Here is a 22,165-nt window from a genome sequence, read left to right on the forward strand (position 1 = left end):
TTTATTCAGTTACTGGGAAAATCCCCTAGTCGCCACACTCCTGCGCCTGTTCGGGTACACTGAGGGAGAATTTAGCATGGCCAATGCACCTAACCAGCACGTCTTTCAAACTGTGGGAGGAAACCGGAGCACCCAGAGGAAACCCACGCAGACATCCCACGCTGATTCCGCACAGGCAGTGACCCAAGCCGGGAATCGAACCCGGGTCCCTAGCGCTGTGAGGCAGCAGTGCTAAACGCTCTGCCACCGTGCCAGTTGGTCGACCAATATGATTTTGTCAATTGATTTTTCTTTCTAATTTGTTGAAGTTAGAAGTGAATTGTATTTGCTTGTTGGGATCTTGTAATCATATTTATCCGTGTTAAACAAAACGTGATGAAGTTACTGATTTGTCTCGTTGCATTTTTAAAATTTTTTTACTGCATTATTAAAAGTTACAAAGCCACTACTCAGAAGGGACTGGGCAGACCCAAATCCGTTGAAGAGTCATCCAGACTCGAAACGTTGGCTCTATTCTCGCTCCACAGCTGCTGTCAGACCTGATGAGATTTTCCAGCATTTTCTGTTTTTGTTTCAGCATCTGCAATAATTTGCTTTTATCCATATCCTCGCTTACTCCAAAAACCAAATTCAAATTGAATCCAATTCATGGTCCCCACAAGAGAGACATACAAGATCCAAGCTGACAAGATAAGGCATTGCACTCCATCTTAGGCTTGATCCAACGTTTGACCTTCGCCAAAAGGCCTAGAAGCAATGAGAACATGCAAACTCCACGCAGTCACCCAAGGCTGGAATTGAACCCGGGTCCCTGGTGCTGTGAGGCCAACATGTATTGTTGGCATATCTAAGAACATGGACCTTGATTGTAGCCCTTCAACTAACATTTATTAACATGCACATCTTTATGTGATCAACCTTAACTTGGTTGTAGCACTCTCAGGGTCAGAAATTCATGGGTTGAAGTCTCACTCTGGAGACTTGAGCCATTATTTAGGTTACCTTTTCTTCCCTCAACCAGCATCACTGAAAACAGTTCCTGTAGTGTGAGATCTTCTTCTGCTCTGTTTCCTCCATTATAACAGTAACTAGACTTCCAGAGGAGGTCATTGGCTGTGAAGTGCTTTGGGATGTCCTGATTCCGTGGAGATGGATGTGAGATCCTACTTACTGCCTGGTCAATACGATATGGATGCAAATCAAAGAACAAAGAACAGTACAGCACAGGAAACAGACCCTTCGGCCCTCCAAGCCTGTGCCGCTCCTTGGTCCAACTAGACCAATCGTTTGTATCCCTCCATTCCCAGGCTGCTCATGTGACTATCCAGGTAAGTCTTAAACGATGTCAGCGTGCCTGCCTCCACCACCCTACTTGGCAGCGCATTCCAGGCCCCCACCACCCTCTGTGTAAAAAACGTCCCTCTGATGTCTGAGTTATACCTCGCCCCTCTCAGCTTGAGCCCGTGACCCCTCGTGATCGTCACTTCCGACCTGGGAAAAAGCTTCCCACTGTTCACCCTATCTATACCCTTCATAATCTTGTATACCTCTATTAGATCTCCCCTCATTCTCCGTCTTTCCAAGGAGAACAACCCCAGTCTACCCAATCTCTCCTCATAGCTAAGACCCTCCATACCAGGCAACATCCTGGTAAACCTTCTCTGCACTCTCTCCAATGCCTCCACGTCCTTCTGGTAGTGCGGCGACCAGAACTGGACGCAGTACTCCAAATGTGGCCTAACCAGCGTTCTATACAGCTGCATCATCAGACTCCAGCTTTTATACTCTATACCCCGTCCTATAAAGGCAAGCATACCATATGCCTTCTTCACCAGCTTCTCCACCTGTGCTGCCACCTTCAAGGATTTGTGGACTTGCACACCTAGGTCCCTCTGTGTTTCTATACTCCTGATGACTCTGTCATTTATTGTATAACTCCTCCCTACATTATTTCTTCCAAAATGCATCACTTCGCATTTATCCGGATTAAACTCCATCTGCCACCTCTCCGCCCAATTTTCCAGCCTATCTATATCCTGCTGTATTGCCCGACAATGCTCTTCGCTATCCGCAATTCCAGCCATCTTCGTGTCATCCGCAAACTTGCCGATTACACCAGTTACACCTTCTTCCAAATCATTTATATATATCACAAATAGTAGAGGTCCCAGTACAGAGCCCTGCGGAACACCACTGATAAATCAGTTACTTTATCCCTTACCTTAAAGACAGAAAGAGAATAGCTGTGAAGAACAGGCAGGCAGGTAGGACCAATTTGTGAATAGGAGCAGATTCATGGAGACATCTTCACCCAAAGCACACACCATTCTGACTTGGACATGTATCACACCCTTCCTTCACTGTCACTGCCAAAAACCTGGAACACCTTCCCTAACAGCAACTTGGGAGTGTCTTCACCCTTTGGGCTGCAGCAGTTCAAGAAGACACTCTTAAAGGACATAAAAGAGATGGGCAATTAATGCCAGCCCTGCCAACGATGCCCACGTCCTCAGTCATATTCTCGTTAAATGTTGCCAAGTGCTCGAAAATGGGATTAGAATAGTTGGGTGGTTTGTCTTTGAGCAGCGCAGACTCGATGGACCGAATGGCCTTTTTCTGTGCTGTAGACGTCTATGAGTCTGTGACTCTATAAATCTGGGTTCTGATTTATTTTTAATTTAACAAGGTTGCAAAGGAGCAGCACATCAAAGCAGAAAGCTACACAGTTTACAATGTTCTGAATGCCAGGGAGGTAAATTGCAGCAACACGCTGGAAGACGAGTTGGATACTGAACTTCCTGGGCAAGCCATCATTTACCGACCTGCTCGACAGTCCATTTATGGCATCCTTCTAGCCGAACAAAGTAAGCATTTCTGCCCATACTCTGAATGTTCTAAAGACTGATGACACTGTCAGGTAGAGTGGTGAGCTTTTGATCGATCTTGTATTTATACCTGCTGATAGAAATAACAGCCTCCGTGAAGTTACTAAGCCTGGCGACGCGAAGATGTTGAATTATCGTGCACATATACATCAACTTGAGCCCCCAGGTTAATAACTGTGGGATGAATCTTCAATGTGCGGCTCTTAAGGGAATTTGGTCATTAAATGGGGTCAGTTTTATCATCTGAGACATCAGGGGAGCTGAAATTAGTTTGCTTTTCTCACACAATCCCAGCATGCCAGTTCCCCTGATGTCACTTGCTCATTTAAACAGACCACTAAGAAAACCACGGAAATAAATGCTCAGAATCTAAATAACCATGGTGTACTTAGTGGTTTGGAGAAGAGGGTTAAGGTTCTTGGGTTCTCCATCTTTTTAATTCCTTATCTTGCACAAAATTTCCAGGTTTGCATATGTCAGCTAGGTCTTTATACTCTTCCCTTCTACAAAACCACGTACAAATTATGTAAAAAAGTATCTGCATAGTGAAAAAGCTATGTGATAAGCCAGTGCCATATTGCACTTGTCTCATTTATTTTCCAGTTTTCCCATATTTTTTCTGCCCTTTTTTAAATTTATTTTTTCATGCGATGTGTGTGTCACTGGCGGGTTCAGCCTTTGCTGCCCGTCCCTAATTGCCCCTGAACGGAGAGGCCATTTCAGAGAGCAGTGGGTCTGGTGTAGACCAGACCAGATAAGGATGGCAGATTTTAAGATTAAATTTATAAGTTTATTTATTATTGTCACAAATCGGCTTACATTAACACTGCAATGAAGTTACTGTGAAAATCCCCTAGTCACCACACTCCATCGCTTGTTTGGGTACACTGAGGGAGAATTTAGCATGGCCAATGCACCTAACCAGCACACCTTTCGGACTATGGGAGGAAAGCGGAGCACCCGGAGGAAACCCACGCAGATACGGGGAGAATGTGCAGACTCTGCACAGATAGTGACCCAAGTCAGGAATTGAACCCGGGTCCCTGGCGCTGTGAGGCAGCAGTGCTAACCCACTGTGCCACCGTGCCAGAACCAGATGGGCTTTTCCGACAGTGTTTCATTACTGCACCTGGCTTTGAATTCCAGCTTTTTAAAAAATCAATTAATTTTAAAGCTGCCACAATGGGATTTGAACCCATTTCCCCAGAGCATTAGCCCGAGCCTCCGAATTACCAGTCATATGATGTTGCCACAATGCCACTATCTCCCTTTTGTAAGTTTCCTTCCAAGTCGCTCACCATCCTGACTTGGAAATATATTGCTTCACTGTCGCTGGGTCAAAATCCTGAAACTCAACGGCTCTGTGGGTGTACCTATACCAGCAGTTCAAGAAGGCAGCTTACCACCGCATTCTCAAAGCAATTAGGGATGGGCTGAAATGCTGGCCTAGCCAGTGAAGTCCACATCCCTTGAATGAGTAAAAAAGAAAATCACAGACAGTATGAACTCTCTGCTTCTTCACCCAAGCGACCATTCTTGGAATCAGACAGCCATCCAACCCAGAAGTGTTAACAACAACATAGCACCATAAATGTAGCAAGATTCTTAACAAGAGAATCATCAATAAAAAATTGACACCCAGCCACACAACCAGATATCAGGACAGATGATTAAAAGTTTGATAACTCCAGGTTAAAGCCCAAGGGGTTTATTTGGAATCACGAGCTTCGGAGCGTTGCTCCTTCATCACTTGAGGAAGGAGCAGCGCTCCGAAAACTTGTGATTCCAAATAAACCTGTTGGACTTCAATCTGGTGTTGTGAGACTTCTTACTGTGCCCACCCCAGTCCAACGCCCGCACCTCCACATCATAAAAGTTTGATCAAAGTTTGATCAAAATGTTGAAAACTATTTCTTATTTCCTGATATTTTTCATTCCTCTCTCCTCCTCTTTGTCTTCCTCCTTGTCATAAGTCATTGGTCAAGTATGGATTGATGCACATTAGGTATCCTCCATTGTCTTGTCTGTGTGGTGATTGACTTGTTTCCCAGTCCTGGACCCTCCTATTTATCCTTATTCTGTTCCATATGCATCCAATGCCAATGGGTTATTGAATGGTAATCAGTAGGTGGAGCAAGGTGACACAGTGGTTAGTACTTCTGCCTCAGCGCCAGGGACCTGGATTCGATTCCCGGCTTGGGTCACTGTCTGTGTGGAGTTTGCATGTTCTCCCCATGTCTGCGTGGGTTCCTCCGGGTGCTCCGGTTTCTTCCCACACTCCAAAGATGTGCAGGTTAGGTGCATTGGTTAAATTGCCCCTTAGATATGTAGGTTAGGGGATTAGCAGGGTAAATATATGGGGTTACGGGGATAGGGTTGGGGAAGGGCCTGGGTAGCTTGATCTTGGTTTCAGATAAAGCTCGGCACAACATCGTGGGCTAAAGGGCCTGTTCTGTGCTGTACTGTTCTATGTTCTATGTAAGGTACTGTGTCAGAGAGAGTCAGTGCAGACTCAATGGGCTGAATTGCCTCCTGCACTGTAGGGATTATATGGATTCCTGGCCTACGTTCTTCTCTTCTTGGCCTCTTCGACTCACTGCCCTAACTAGTTGATCCATCAGGGAAGCTTCAAGAGTGATCTTTCTCATGCAGTTTCTGATTAATGGCATAGGCTTCAACATTTGCAGGGCAGTGGGGAAGAGAAGGGTCAGTGGCTCATTAGATAGCTCTTTCAAAGAACCGGCACAGGCTCGAGGAGCAGAATGGCCTCCTGCTATGACTAACTCACTTGAGTCGAATATGCACTGCTGTTCTGATTTAACCTCCTGTGGCCCCAGCGCACACACTGGCTCGGGAATGGGATTATTGGGCTCACTCTTTCAGAGAGTTGGCACAGGCATGCAAGGCTGGATGACTTCCTTCCACATTACAAAATTCTATGAAGATGTGTTCAGGTCAATTAAGAGAGGACATCCTGTGACAGTTGATAATTCTGTTTGAATTTCTTTGCGTCTAGATGGCCAACCTGAAGCTGCCAAGCCTTGTCCCACGGTAAAGGAGTGGTTTGTTTATCCGGGTAACACGCTCCAGCAGCCAGATCTTGTGCCAGCTTTACCACCAGAGCTACCAGGTACCACCCTCATTACCTTTATGCGTTTTGGCAATTTACGCAGATAGTAGCATTGATGTTGCATCTTTTGTGTTGTCAGGACAGCACAACACTCTTTACAATGAACAAAGTGCTGTTGAACTACAGACCTTATTGTAATGTAGGGAAACGCAGTGACTGCCTTATACACTATAAGATCCCACAAACTACAAGGAGATTAATGATCAGTTAATCTATTTTAGTGGCATTGGTTGAGGGATAGTTGACACTGTTATAAATCGCTGCTCATTCACTAAGCAAAGGAGAAATCTGGAGCCAGTCTTTCTTTAGCATAGTTTTATTTACCAAACCCAGAGAGCACAGGCAGAGACTACTCCTTCCTCCTCCCCTTGCCCCCACTTCAGCTCTTCTATATACTTAAGAATAATGCCCGAACCTTTCACCAAGTAGTAACAGCTTCTCTCAGTTACGACAGGAGCATGCATTTCATTGTGACAGATCTGCAACATTAACAGACACATCTAGCTGTGCCGAACCTGACCTGGGAAAGCTTGATGCCAACACTGACTGCAGAATCTGGAGAAATGACCCATTTTCCAGCACTGACATAAGCTGATGCACACATCGCGGGGCTGGGCGGGAAATGGTGCTGGATGGGGATTTTCACGGGCCCCTGTGAGTGAATAATAAATCATCTTATTTTCAGCATTTCCAACGGTATTAATTATAATCCCCGCATTGTAACCTCTCCCCAGTTTCTGGAAAGGAAGCCTGACAATTGAGATGAGAAAGAAATACTGTAGCTCTGGGAATCTAAAATGAAAGTAGATAATGCTGGAAATAAGCTGCAGGTCTTGACAGCTTCAGAAAGGAGAGTGGGGTTTTAATAAAAAGCTAACCTTTCTGGGCTGAGATCCATGGTCAGATCCCAGGGGTCCCATTGCTGAACGTTAACCCCGTCTTTTCAGTTTGCAGATGCTGACAGACCTGCTGTGTATTTCCGGCACGCTGTTTTCATCTGAGTGCTCCTAGTGAGTATGTTCTCTAATTATCAAATAAAAAAGAGCTTTTTGAGATGTTGCCCTTGTCACTGACCTCTGTAAGCTTGGAAAATTCTGCTCCATTTGGCAGTGGGGGGGGAAGTTCACGAGCAGACGTCTGCACATGTGAAATCTCCTGCAGGGCCTCAAAGGATGGCAGGAACCCGGAATGATTTTTCCTTCTCTACAACAGGGGCGCTGAAGCTAATTTGAGTGGCCTTATTACTAATCGGGCTGTGGTCAGTTAACTTGGCACAGAGCAGGAATTGGCAGAGCTTTCTGTGCTGTCTGCATCAGGGCAGCTTCCATCTGCGCCTTTTTGCCATTCCTTAATATAAAGAGAGGGGAATCATCATTTCTGATGCAGGAGTTTAACTGCTACCTAAAAGCTGTCTAGTTGCACTAATGGTGCTAGATTAAAGTACGTTTAAAGCTTCTGAAGCTGGTGGTAGCCTAAGCCAAATATTTTCTTTGCAGGAGGAACTCCAGATCTACAAACCTTGTGGCTGACAGATGAGCCGGAGGTTCAGAAGTTACGTTACTGCACGTTTCTCGCATGTTTTGGCCTACAAGATTTTGTTGAGGAGTTACTTCCTCTAGAGCTTCCCACTGCTGCTGCTGTTTGCTGCCTGCTGATCTATGTTACGCTGCAGGTAGGGAGACACGCTTGCTCCTTTTTATGGCCTTCATGGTGTAGTGGACAGATAATGATTTCCTAAACGTCAGTGCAAATCCTACAGCCTAGTTCCAAAAATAAAAATTCAACCGCCAAATCAGATGGGGGAGAGTTAGACGAGGCAGGAGGAGAGAGAGAGAGACTAAAAGGGGAGAGTTAGAGTTGGCAGGAGGGGGGAGAGAAACTGAAAGGGGAGAGTTAGAGTTGGCAAGAGGGGGGAAAGAGACTAAAAGGGAGGTTAGACTTGGCAGAAGGGAAGAGAGAGACTAAAAGGGGAGAGTTAGACTTGGCAGAAGGGGAGAGAGTGAGACTAAAACTGGAGAGTTAGACCAGCAGGGAGAGAGAGAAAAACTGTGGAAGGCAAGGATGAGACTGGAAATGAAAGGATAGAGACACCTCGCGAGTACAAGGTGAGAAGCAGGAAAGTAGCTCATGATCAGCTAGTGGGAAGGAGGACACTCTTTGAGGAAGACGTACTTATGGTTGACCAAGATGATAGCTCTCCCAAGAGCCTTACGATAAATGTAGCAAGCAGTATTGTGGTTCCCCGTTGCCACAAAACAAGAAACTAGAAGTAAATTGAAGCAGAGAGAGACAGACTACACCAGGAGCCGTCAGTATTTAAAGAAAAAACAAAAGGTTTTGAACTATCTGCTGGGAGACCTCCATTCTTCGGATTCCTTGGTATGCGGTAGCAGGGAGCATCAGATAATTTAAAAAGGGTATTTGAAAAACTAAGAACATGACAAAATATTTTATAGGAGGCGAGTAAAATCAATCTTCGAAGGGGAACGTCTGATGGAAGTGAACTGAATGTGAATGTCTGAAACAAAAACAGAAAATGCTGGAAAATCTCAGCAGGTCTGACAGCATCTGTGGAGAGAGAGAATAGAGCCAATGTTTCGGGTGGATGACCCTTCAGACTCGAAACTTTGGCTCTATTCTCTCTCCACAGATGCTGTCAGACCTGCTGAGTTTCTCCAGTATTTTCTGTTTTTGTTTCAGATTCCAGCACCCGCGGTATTTTGCCTTTATCTTAGTGAATGTGTGAGAAATTGGAGGAGTGTGCTGCAGACTGTGAGTTGGCCTAAAATGTGAGCTTGCTGTATGAAGAGATGGAGGAGTATCTGAAAACATGAAGGTCAATCTAATTTCAGTCAATTAAATATGAACTGAGAATCCCCAAATGGTTTGCAGTCGGACTTGGTAAATATAATAGAAGACTACTTCATGAGCGAATGTGTTAGGAAAGCCTCAAGAGATGGTGTGAACCTTAACTTGTTGATACGTGATCCAGATAGCCTGCAGGAAATGGAAGTCATAGGATCCCTACAGTGCAGAAGGAGGCCATTCAGCCCATCAAGTCTGCACTGACCACAATCCCACACAGGCCCTATCCCCTTAACCCCACATATTTACCCTAGCTATTCCCCCTGACACTATGGGGCAATTTAGCATGGCCAATCAACCTAACCCACACATCTTTGGACTGGGAGAAAACCGGAGCACCCGGAATAAATCTACGCACACACAAGGACAATGTGCAAATGCCGCACAGGCAGTGACCCAAGGCTGGAATTGAATCCGTGTCCCTGGCGCTGTGAGGCAGCAGGGATAACCACTGTGCCACCGTGGCACCCTTGGGAGATAGTCATCACAGAGTGGTCAGATCCAGCACCATCTCCTGGTAGATTGGAAACAGTTCAGCATTACGCCTATGAAAGAAAGAAAGACCTGCATTTAGATAGCGCTTTTCACAACACAGCAGTCTCAGGGCTCATTACAGCCAAGGAAGTACTTTTGAAGCGTATTCACCGTTGAATTGTAGGGAACGTGACAGCCAGTTTTGTGCACAGTAAGGTCCCACGAATGGCAATGTGATAGAGTCATAGAGGTTTACAGCATGGAAACAGGCCCTTCAGCCCAACTTGTCCATGCCGCCCCTTTTTTTCACCCCTAAGCTAGTCCCAATTACCCATGTTTGGCCCATATCCCTCTATACCCATCTTAACCATGTAACTGTCTAAACGCTTTTTAAAAGACAAAATTGTACCCACCGCTACTACTGCCTCTGGCAGCTTGTTTCAGACACTCACCACCCTCTACAACCACCTTGGCTTCTGTCACTGAGCCAGTTTTGTATCCATTTAGCTACCTCACCCTGGATCCCGTGAGATTTAACCTTATGCAACAACCTACCATGCGGTACCTTGTCAAAGGCCTTGCTAAAGTCCATATATAGTCAGATAATCTGTTTTTTTAATGATGTTGATTGAGGGATAAATTTTGGCTGGGCAACCAGGAATAATGCGTGGGATCTTTAACAACCCCTGGAGCAGGTAAATGGGGCCTCAGTTTAACATCTCATCCGAAAGTGGCATCTGACAGTGCAGCACTTCCTCAGAACCATACTGGGGTGCCAGCCTTGATTTATGTCTTCAAATCCTGGAGTGGGATCTGAACCCGATGTTCAAAAGGTGTTTTATTTTTTGTTTCAGGTAAGCACCATCTGTCAGGAGGACCTGGATGCATATTTAGCTCAGGCTGTCTGTATCCGGGACAAGTCAGCTAACTACCTCGCTCAGATACAGGTAAGTGATTCACTCTGCTCATCTGCTTGACCCTGATAACTTCCAATATGCCTTTCCTGATTCTTAGGGCATAAGAGTGAGTCCAGTGACTGTGCCATCAATCACCAAGCACATAAATATATTGCTATACTCACCTTTATATATGCCTATAACAAAATGAAACTTGATATCAAACCAAAACTACAGTCAGACATGGCTCTTGTCATAAACTTATCTTTTGACACATCAAATAGTGCCATATATCAAAGGAACAATATAAATGAGTTACCAATACTAATAGCATACTAGGCTGTTCAAAAGGGAGTAGTGCATATCCTTTCAATAGTTGTCATGAATCTTGTTAACACCTCCTATCATTAACTGGGTAATTCACCGCAGGGTTCGCTTCCACCCAGTGAAGTTAAGGCAACACACATATTTGGCCTTCCCTACCTCCGTACATCTGGATCCCCTACTGCAATTTATTGGATTAAATAACACCCCTGTATGCCCCTCTCTCATCAAGATGTTGAAGAGCTTGGCATCTTACCATTTATCAGCAGCAGCCCTGGCCATGATTGAGGGCAGACATAGAGTCATACAGAACAGAAACAGGCCCATCAGCCGACCATCAAATACCTTGTACGGTGGAACAGTGGTTAGCGCTGCTGCCTCACAGCGCCACGGACCCAGGTTCAATTCCCGGCTTGGGTCACTGTTTGTGTGGAGTTTGCACGTTCTCCCCGTGTCTGCGTGGGTTTCCTCCAGGTGCTCCAGTTTCCTGCCACAGCCTGAAAGACGTGCTGGTTAGGCGCATTGACCATGCTAAATTCTCCCTCAGTGTACTCGAATAGGTGCCAGAGTGTGCCAACTAGGGGATTTTCACAGTAACTTCATTGCAGTGTTAAGCCTGGTCGTGACACAAATAAATAAACTTTAAAACCTATCTATACGAATCCCATTTACCAGCACTTGGGATTAGTATAGATTTCAGATCAGGTTTGCAAGCTTTTCCAAGTGAATGTGACTACTGAACCTGCGCCATTTCCCTTACTATCCACTTAGCTTGTTACATTGCAGTCCATCTTCACAGCAATACTCGATAGCTACTAAGATTTAAATTCAAATGGCCATCTACTCATTGGCCCCGAGAAGTTTGATGAAAGAAGAGGAGTTTAAAAGAGTAGTGGAACAAATTGATTTGAGAGTACAAATACACCAATCAATAATAAGTCCATTAAAAAAAACAACAAAACATTTTCAGGAGTGTGGGGGAGGGCTTTGCGGCAACGGGGGCAGCCCACCATTGGGCGGCAGTGAGATCTTCCAGTCCCACCTATGTCAGCAGGGTTTCCCGTTGCTTGCACCCTCCACTGCTGAGAAACCTGCAGCGGGGCTCGCTGTTGGTGGGACTGGATGATCCCGTCGGTGGGAATGACTGGAAAATACCGTCCCGGGTTTATTTCTAGAAGGATAAAATGAAAAGTAGAGAGGTTATGCTAAACCACATGTATTTACCTTGCTAATCTCCTTGACACTAAGGGTCAATTTAGCATGGTCAATCAACCTAACCTGCACATTTTTAGAGTGTGGGGGGAAACCGTAGCACTTGGAGGAAACCCATGCAGACACGGGGAGAATGTGCAGACTCCGCACAGTCACCAAAAGCCGGCATTAAACCTGAGTCCCCGGTGCTGTGAGGCAGCAGTGCTTGCCACGGTGCTGCTCACAAATCTCTTTAGAACCTTGGTTAAACCACACCTGTGAGTTGTACTGTTTACAATTCCAATCACTGTGTATAAAAAGAGTAGCACTGGCAAGAGTACAGGAAAGATTTATAAGGGTGATACTAGAACACACAAGAATGGTTAAACAGAGTGGTTCCCTTTGTTAGAGGAGACCCAGAGAAAGTGTTTCCACTTGTGGGGAAGAGCAAAGCTAAAGACCACCAATATAAGATAGTTACCAAGAAATCCAGTAAGGAATTCAAAAGGAAGTTCTTTACCCAGAGAGTGGTGAGAATGTGGAACTCGCTCGCACAAGAAGCAGTAGTTGAGTTGAATTTCAGGGAAGCTAAATGAGCACATGAGGGAAAAAAGAGTAGATGGAAATTTTTTGGAGTTAAATGAGGAAGTACGGGAGGAGACTTGAGTGGAGCACAAATGCCGGTATGCATTGGTTGACTGAATGGCCTGTTTCTGTGCTGTGTGTTGGGTAACATTGGAGGAGGTAGAATTGGAAAATACAGAGGAAGTCTTTCCTATTACTGACCAGAAAAGAATGATTGTTGTTAAAGCCTAGTTGGTTCTTCCATGAACAGAAACTATGAGATCTGGCCTACAGTCCTACTCCATATAGTTGACTTAAAGCCTATTGAAATAGCCTAGCAAGCCACTCACAAAACAATCATGGTAGGGTGGCTTCCTTTTTCTCTCACCTTAAGACAATCCTTAAAACCTACCTCTTCGACCCTCATCTGATGTAAAATCACCATATATGTCTCGGTGTCAAATCTTGTTTGATAATGATAATGCTTTGATAAGAGCTCTGGGAAGTTTTAATATGTGAAAGTTACTATATAAATCCAAATTGTTTTTGTGGGGTTGGGCAATTAATGCAATTTTGCTCATGTAAGCTACATCCAGAGACCAAGAGAATAACATGCCCTACCATGTATGCCTCATCACATACGTACATGTCGTCCTGCATTGAGCGATGCCTTCCTCCCCTCATCCTCATATTCACAGCACATAGGAGCTAATTGGGAGTAGGATGTAATGCTGCTGGACCCATTCACCCAGCCTTCGGGGATTAATGCACCTTTTTTCTGTGACCATAAAGCGCAGCTTCTTCAAACTGATCTGGATTTAATTGGAGAATTGGGACTGGAGAGGCCAGCGCATTTCTCGAAATGTTGGCACAGCGCTCGGCATGTGCTCGTTGCAGACTTGCATTGCTTCATGTTCACATTGTGTTAGACCTCAGACTCCTGAATTGCAGTCACAGAGCCAGGATGCCAGTGAGTTTGTACTCATTCGGCGAACTAGACTCCCGTGTTGTCTGCAGACTCGTGCGGAGGATAAATGGCATGAGTAACATAATGGAACTAATTGGATAGCTCTTTGAAAGAGGTATGACAGGCTGAATGGCCACTTTCTGCTCTGTATGATGTGGACTTGCTGTGCAGCAGGGTTTGTACTTGCCCCACCAGTTTGAGGCGGGGGGGGGGAGCTCAACGCGGAATTGGGGCTACACAACTCTGACACCGCAGACAGATGACTGGCCTGACACAGGAGTACTGCAGAATGAGTGGGTACTTTGCAAATCAGTCACTGAGCAGTCATTCAGCACACTTTCTAAATGCCTTTGTGGTTAGCAGTGTTTGAGTCAATAAGCTATGCTTCAGCTGTTATTGCTAATCATTAGGTAAAGTGCTGTTACTGGAATTTTGAAAATGTAAGCCCTGCTTCATGTGGGATTGTTAACCTGTTTCAGCCTGGGTAAGCTAAGATATCTCAGACATACCCTGGCCCTGCAGGAACCCAAAAGAATCTTACTCGTTTCAAACAAGATGGCTCTGAATGTCTCAAACAGCTCTGTTAAACCCCCAATAGCCAAGACCCGTTAATAAAACCCGTCGGCAACATCTAAATCTGGCAGCTGTGTGTGCTTGTTATAGACAAAACGGATGCGACTATGAACAGAGCACTGTTAGAATAGCTTCTAATTTATTTCCCTTTGCTTGCGAAGGTTGACCATTTTACTTGTATTGAGACAGCCAGGAGAACTGGAAGAAGCAAGGCGGCTGTTGTAAGGTGTAACTAGCAGAGTTGGTTAATTATCCAGAACTTCCAAGGTATACACCAGGCCCTCATTAAAAGGCCTGCAGTTGAGAGCGTGGTTTTTGTTGTAAGGCAGCTGAACTTTGACTCCTGACTCCTTTTCTCATACTGTGTTACGGGGCAGTTGCTATAGCGCACACGACTCATTATAACACACACAATGCTTGCCTCCAGAGGACTGTTGCTGTTGGAGTGAAGACAGATGAACAGCGAACGCTGTACATCCATTGTACATACCAAATACGGCAGTGAAGTAGCAGAATGTAGTTTTGAACCTGCTTGTGAAATATGCTTTAAGGTACCGACACTTAGTTCAGACTATGTCATGTTTCCGTCTTCTACAATTGGGATTCTACATCCTGATTTTTTTATTATTAAGGTGCATTTAATTGGTCTGTTTTAGTGCTGGAAATGTAGATTTTCCTCCCAAACCCCCCCCCCCCCCACTTTAATTTAAGAAAAAAGCAAATCCTTTCATTAGCAAAATTTGCCCCTTGCAATCCCTCATTTGAACTGCAGACATTCCATCGTGCTAGAGTGGGTAATTTATAATGAGGACATCCTGCTGTTCAAGGGAAATGCTTCTCATTAAGGAATCTGACAGTGGCTGGGTAGATCTGGATGCACCGGCACTGGTTATTGGCAGTACCTGCTATACAAAAAAAAACCTGATCCTCTTTGAAGAACCACTGCAAAACAATAGTTAAACAATGCCTAAGTGGTCCAAGCGAGTGATTAAAGAGGCTCGGAAGGGCTGCTTGTGTAGCATGGGTGGGGCTGGCAGTCAGTGAGACAAGCATCTGATTGCCCTTTGGAGCAGGCCTGTGTCTGCAGCAGCAGGTGTTGCTTGAGGAAGGGCGCAGTCTTGCAGTAAACCAGGGGGAGGGGAGGCAAGCGTCCTGGGACACCTGCCTGTCATCTGCCAGCAGTCTCGGGCACCTGCCGGCAGGGTGGCTGTGGTGGGGGGGAGGGGTGGGTGGGGTGGGTGTGGGGGTGGGGTGGGAGGGGTAGTTGTTGACCATTGTTGCAGGTGGCCTGGAATGCATCAACAACAGTGTTACATCTGCTGCAGGTCTGATGCACCTGTCGGGGTGGGAGATCCAGTCATTGTTTGCAGACTTGGCAAGTGTTGCATCTGCCCAGGGTTTGTGCTATTTCCAGCTCTGGAGAGACAGCTGGCTGCAGTTCAGGGGATGTTCGGAGCTCAGTCAGTATCTGTCCCGCTGCCGATAATGAACGCGACTCCCAGCTCCTGGATTAGACCTGCATAAACACTCCCAGGGAATTAAATATTAATGACTTTCGTAAGCAAGCGAAAGCCGTGCTTCCCTAATAGAAAGTGATGGCTTTTTGTCTAATCACTATATTGTCAGCGGATATTGTTGCAACAATCCTGCACCAGCTTGCTACCAAAATAAAAGGTGCATTAATGCTGAAGATGATGGGTAAAGCAGAGTTAATCCTCAGCTCAGCCTGGGTAAGTGATTAAACATAAATTGCAAAATCACCTGAAGACTAAAACAGGCAGCACAGGAAGAGACCATTCAGTCCATTGCGTCATTACTGGCTCTTTGAAGGATCTGTCAAATTAATCTAATTCTTTTCTCTGCCCCCCACATTGTTTTCCCATATTCATGCTAAACTATATGCCCTTAACATACCAATCTAGTTTTCTTCACTACTGCTTGTACCACCCTTTCCAGATTATGGAACTCCCTCGGTTAAAATAAATTCTTTACATCCCCTCCGATTCTTTTGCCAGTTACCTTAAAACTCTGATTATCCATCCGGCTGCCAGTGGAAACAGTTCCTCTTAACGAATCCCCACACCACTTGGGACAGTTCTAATGAATTTGCCCAATGCAGAATTTATATGTTAACTTTATTATTTACTCCAAATATTGGCAACAGCAGCAGGACCTTGCCTGGCCATCCTCTTTAAAGCTGACGAATGCAGCGCTGGTTACAAAACAAACTCCTTAAGATTAGTGCCTGCTTACATTTGCTAAACCAATCACACGTCTGAAAGTCCAGCAATGTAAACATAATCAGGGCTATTTACCATAAAACATTTATTGAATGGAGTTAAACCAGTTTTTCAACCTTGTGTTATTTGAAGTGTCCAGTCCAGCCCACATCTATGGGCTAGCTGCCCTGCTGTGCTAACATTCGAGCTGAAAAGATATGGATTTAACCATTGCTTTGTCCCAGGATGAAATATAACCTTTACTGGAGTGTTTGTGGGTGAGTTGATTGGGAAAGGTAGCAATAGGCTCCCATCTCACGAGCAATGTTCCAGTTTTGTGATCCAACAAGGGAGTTACACCACATGGGAGCAAAAACAGGAAATTCCAGTACACTCGAATTCAAGTCAATGATCATGCACATAGCTTATCCAGGTCTCTAATGCGCATATCATGTGCATGCATTTTACTGCTCATAGCTTAAAGTTAGAACGTTACCCCCCCCGCCAATATCCCAAATCTGGGGCTCGTAGATGTGCAGCTGTGATTTATTCAGCCCACCAGTGTGTACAGTGATATCTTTACTGTGATTGCAATAATATTAATGCCACTTCTAGCTATATTTTATATATGTATATGTTGACAGTTTTATCCATCAAATTGTTGGTCTTAAAATGGTAAAATGAGTGCTTTCAGGCAGTGCTTTCCTGATTTGTTTTTTAAAAAAAGGTTTGCTCGCATTGCCCCTGGTTCTTCTGCCAATCACCTTAAATCTGTGTCCTTTGGTTACTCTTTAAAAAGGGCCATTCATGATTTACGAACAGCCCTATCAAATCTCCTCTTAATCTTCTCTGCTTTAAGGAGAACAACCTCAGCCTCTGGAGTCTCTTCAGAGAGTAAGGTCTCTCATCTCTGGTGTCTTTCTAATAAATCTGATAGGCAATTCCATAGAGGTAAAGGGAATGGAAAAATAAGTTCAGAAAATTGCTTTAAATTAAACTGCAAGAGTAGGAAAGGGAGAAAGCTTGAAAACAATAAGCCTTAAGGCTAATGTCAGAAAGTTTGCATACTTAGAGCTACTAATGTTTGGAATAATCTTCTAGGCGGAGTAATGGTGGTAAACCCTGGAATCATTTAAGGAATAATTTGATTATTGTTGATAAAAGAGACATTTTGTTGAAGCTTTTTGTCTTCCACTCTCAGGACAATCACTCGAATACCATTGTAAATAATTAGTGACAGCCATTCGCTGGTTCATTCCTCAGGGCAATGTCTTTACCAATCAGAGTCAAGCCACCTGGTTTAAATTTCATCAATGTTTAAAATTCATGTACCAGCCATGGGTGTCACTGACTAGACCAACTTTTATTGCCCATTCCCAATTGTCCTTGATAAGATGGAGATGAGCTACCTTCTTGACCGCTGCAGTCCCAGGGGTGTAGGTACCCACCCCATCTAGCTATCAGTCACCATCAGCTGGTGTATTCTCCATGGCAATGCCTCTACCAATCAAAGTCCACTTGCTAATCAATCAGCACTCTTTTCTCATACAGTATAAACTTCTTGTTTCCACTGACAGTGGTACTCTTGCAGTAGTCCTGATGAGTGGAAGATGAAAAACTTCGACAAAAATATCTCATTTTTTTCAATAACACACAAGTTTGGTTATTTGAATAATTTGATGCTGCAAGAATGTTGGAATCTTTCTGGAAAGATAGAATAAGATGAGCCGAATAGCCTTCCCCATCTGTTTGGGCTAAAAAAATCTCTACTTATAAAGTTAAGCTGCCTTTTCTCTGTTTAATAACAGCAACCTGTCTTTAATATAATAAAGTATTCTGTGAAACTTCAGATATTCATATGCTGGTGGTCCTGTGTATTTTGAGCGTTTTGTACTTCTCCATTATCCTAAGACTCCACACCAGCTGGCCTGATGGCCAGCTACAGTCTGGCAGTAAACGTGCCGCATTTCGCTAATCCTTCTGGCTTTGAAAGACCTGGTTTAAAAACAGGTGACTGAACACTAGCTAGCCCAAGGAAATCACGGGCAAGTTTACTCCCGGGTTGCCTCTGCTGGAGCGAAGTCCTCAAGTCTGCGTCAGTCTTGCGAGTGGCGGATTTATCCAACGGTTTTATTCCAGGGTAGCTACACACAGCAGTGTAATTCCCAGTGCCAGACTGTGAAATAAAAGCGTCGGGTCATTCAGTGTCAACTGTGCGATGATACTCTGTACAGCTCCTTACACAATCCACAAAGTGTCATTCCGAAACAAGAGGAACCATTAAGCCCATCTCATATTTTGTGTTTGTAGAGTAACAAACATCTCGCATCTCTTTCAAGAGAGGAACGTATCTGGAGGTCAGGAGCAGAAATAGTTTAGAGCTTTGCAGTTGCACTTCACGGTGCTGTTTGATCTTGCCCCTCCATCCCATCGATATGCGTTACACTTTTGTTATGCAGTCCTAGCTACTTATCACCGTTTACCTACCATGTGCAGTGATAGGAGGGGCATTTCTGAACGCACTTAAAAGGAGAAGGAAATCCCAATTGAAACTGAAAGCCCTAAACCCTTCAAAGAAAATGTGAACGGCAGCTTTTATAAGAATGAAGTCTGTGTGTAAAGGAATCCAGTGACCAGCATGTCAGAGGCTGGCTCCTGGGATTAGATGGTAAACTGAGAATGAAGAGAAATCGGATACGTGTGTATTTCACTACGCTAACTGCTTTAAACAAAATGAATTGGCTGAAGTTTAGTGTGAAAATAGAATGAGCTGGCAAAGGAAAGAAGTAGTAATAGTTGTGCCTGAATGTGGAAGAGCACTTTGATTCGTTAATTCAGGAGCGTGCCTCAAATGACCCTCAAATTGCCTGCAGTTGGTCAATACATAAGCTGACCAATGGATTTGTGATGGGCTTATTCCAGATTCCCTGGGACCTCATAGGCAAAGACAGCACCCAGTCTAACAATCCACTCTACTTTCTCAGATGGCTAAGGAAATTTGGCATGTCTGCTACAACTCTCACCAACTTTTACAGATGCGATATAGAAAGCATTCTTTCCCATTGTATCACAGCTTGGTATGGCTCCTGCTCTGCCCAAGACTGCAAGGTTGTGAACGTAGCCCAGTCCATCACGCAAACCAGCCTCCCATCCATCGACGTGTCTGCACTTCCCGCAACCTCGGAAAAGCAGCCAGCATAATAAAAGGCCTCACGCAACCCGGAGATACTCTCTTCCACCTTCTTCCGTCGGGAAAAAGATGCAAAAGTCTGAGGTCACGTACTGACCGATTCAGGAACAGCTTCTTCCTTGCTGCCATCAGACTTTTGAATGTTCTTACCATATGTTAAGTTGATCTTTCTCTGCACCCTAGCTATGATTGTAACACTATATTCTGCACCCTCTCCTTCCTTCTCCCCTATATACTCTATGAATGGTACGTTTTGTCTGTATAGTGCACAAGAAACAATATTTTTCACTGTATCCCAATAGGTGTGACAATAATAAATCAAATCAATTCCTTAAATCAGACGGGCTGCTGCCCATTGCCAACATAAAATAGGGCACAATGTCATGGGATTGGCAATATAGTGTCATTACGGGTGTGGGTTAGGTTGATTGGCCATGCTAAAATTGCCCCTTAGTGTCCTGAGATGCGTAGGTTAGAGGGATTAGTGGGTAAATATGTAGGGATATGGGGGTAGGGCCTGGGGAGGATTGTGGTCGGTGCAGACTCGATGGGCCGAATGGCCTCTTTCTGCACTGTATGATTCTATGATTACGCATGTCTCTGAGATTACAGAAGGCGAGTGCATGTGGAAATTTGAAGCTGTTTTGAATATTGGAATTAACAAACTTTGAGCTTGTTAATGACCCAATCATCTGGAATTTTTTTTGTTAGCCGCTGCATTTTCCGGATATCGGATGTAAAAAGATTTGGGAGTGTTTTACAGCAACTGTGATGAGGCGGCACAAGGGTGGAAGGAAAGACCTGACACAGGGATCAGGCTGAATGGAGCAGCAGATTCTGCTGGGGGAAGGTGGCAGTGTCTGTATGATTTTTCTCAAGCACTTTTAAACTTTTGGAGCCTGCCATTATATAAAAACAGAGAAACCAAGAGAGTAGGAGGCCTTTAATTTGTAATCATGACTGACTTCTTGTTCACACATGATCCCTTTGCCACGTGTCCTGGCCTAGAATCCCAATTGGGGACAGGGCCCCCTGGATGGCCACTAATTGGTCATTCAAAGCTTGATTCAATGAGCTCAGACAGTGATTGGAGCAAGCAGACCGTTCTGCCACCCTCACTCTGCCAAAAAGCTTGAGATCCAGCCTCAGGAAAGCCCAGGTTTTAACCCCTGACCTGTGCTGAATCAACTCTGGGCAGCAGTACGACGCAAAGCCGCTTAGACTCGGAACACATGGATTAGGAAGAAGAAATTCCTAACTGGGCGTTCCTTTTCCCGGTGACCTCCAGTGGAAAATGCAGACAAGCGGATGGCTGTTGGGAATGGGATCAGGCTCATCCATGAATTATAGAATCACAGAATATTACAGTGCAGAAGAGGCCATTCGGCCCATTGAGTCTACACTGACCTACCCACCTAATCCCACTTGCCAGCACTTGGCCCACAGCCTTGAATGTTATGGCGTGCCAAGGACTTATCCAGGTACTTTTTAAAGGATGTGAGGCATCCCGCCTCCACCACCCTCCCTGGCAGCACATTCCAGACCATCACCACCCTCTGGGTAAAAAAGTTTTTCCTCAAACCCCCCCTAAACCTCCCACCACTCACTTTTAACTTGTGTCCCCTCGTAACTGACCCTTCAACCAAGGGGAACAGCTGCTCCCTATCCGCCCTGTCCATGCCCCTCATAATCTTGAAGCCCCACCGTGATGAATAGCTGGCTAACACACTCTCTCTTGTCCAGATCATCATGTGCAGAATGAATGGCCACTTGAAGAGGGAGAAATTAGGAAATTAAAAAGTTACCGAAAAATAAAGCTAAGGGCATTATGCAGATTAAGTTATTTCACGTGAAGTTTGTAGACCTAAAGCTGATTATATGGCATGGACTTTTCTGCTGATTTTTCCCATGTGAATCTGCATCTCATACTGTACAGGTCAATGAGGAACCTAATTGAAATACAGTACACGTTTAGACACTGGCAATGGGTTTTGTAGCAAATTTGTTAGGACACTGGTATTGTTTTAACTGCTGTCAGTTGAAACTCACAAAGCCCTACTGTCTGTTATCTATAACTCAGCAGACGGAATCCCTTCATTTTGATGTAACGTTAGATGCCTTGCATTTGTCCTATTGTCTTTAGCCTTCTGCGGATCGGTCGCTTTCTCTTCCCACGTGCGGGGAACGCTCAGTTTTACTGGGGTTCTGGCTTTTCTTCCTTTGTTTCCTCATTTTGCTCTCAGCCTCACTCGCTTCTTCTGCTGGGAGAGAAGGACACACTTGGCTTGGGAACTTCACTGGAGCCGGGCGCAAATCCTGGACATGGGATTCGGTCCCCGGCTCCTCCAAACAAATAACTTCTCTGACATTTTGTTTTGCACTGCACATCCGCAAACTTCTGAATAGACCTTTTTTCCAAAATGCCCTTCCCCTGTCCTGAAGCATGCGATCCCTGCCTGTGGATTTATTAACTACAGCAATGATAGTGTAATCGATTTTTATCTTGCCTCACTGTGAGAGCCGGGTCCCCTTTTATTTTCCCTCCCTTCTTGCTTTCAGTTTGCAATTTTATCATTTCTCCACAGAAGGCCTCGAAGTCGGATTGTTCAAAGAGAAGTAGTATCTCTGAGTGGAGATCGACAGGTTCTTATTCAAATTGTAGGGATCTGTGAGACTGTATCTGCTTCCTGCATTTACAGTGCAAAGACCAGTCTGTGCCTGTGATTCTGCTCTTGGGATAAAGGTGGAATAAAAGGCAATGCGCCCTCAAAACACCTCGACGCCAGGACATCTCGAAGCACTTTATAGGGGTATTTTTGAAGTGTAGTCACTGTTGTAATGTAGGAAACACAGCAGCCAATTGCGCACAGCCATGCAATAATGACCA

The 22,165-nt window shown here is 44.8% G+C and overlaps 1 protein-coding gene across 4 annotated transcripts in view; it reads left to right on the top strand.

Moving 5' to 3' along the window:
- The window catches only part of fam120b (family with sequence similarity 120 member B), a 62,605-nt gene that overhangs the window by 21,198 nt on the left and 19,242 nt on the right, over positions 1-22,165 (top strand). For all 4 annotated transcript variants that reach the window (XM_078229474.1, XM_078229477.1, XM_078229476.1 and 1 more), the window contains 4 exons: positions 2,687-2,864; positions 5,902-6,015; positions 7,512-7,687; positions 10,209-10,301. In XM_078229474.1, coding sequence (XP_078085600.1) covers positions 2,687-2,864; positions 5,902-6,015; positions 7,512-7,687; positions 10,209-10,301 — 561 coding nt within the window. The remainder of the gene's footprint in view (positions 1-2,686; positions 2,865-5,901; positions 6,016-7,511; positions 7,688-10,208; positions 10,302-22,165) is intronic.

Source organism: Mustelus asterias, chromosome 15 (genome assembly GCF_964213995.1).
Source record: "Mustelus asterias chromosome 15, sMusAst1.hap1.1, whole genome shotgun sequence".
In the NCBI taxonomy this organism is placed as follows: domain Eukaryota; kingdom Metazoa; phylum Chordata; class Chondrichthyes; order Carcharhiniformes; family Triakidae; genus Mustelus; species Mustelus asterias.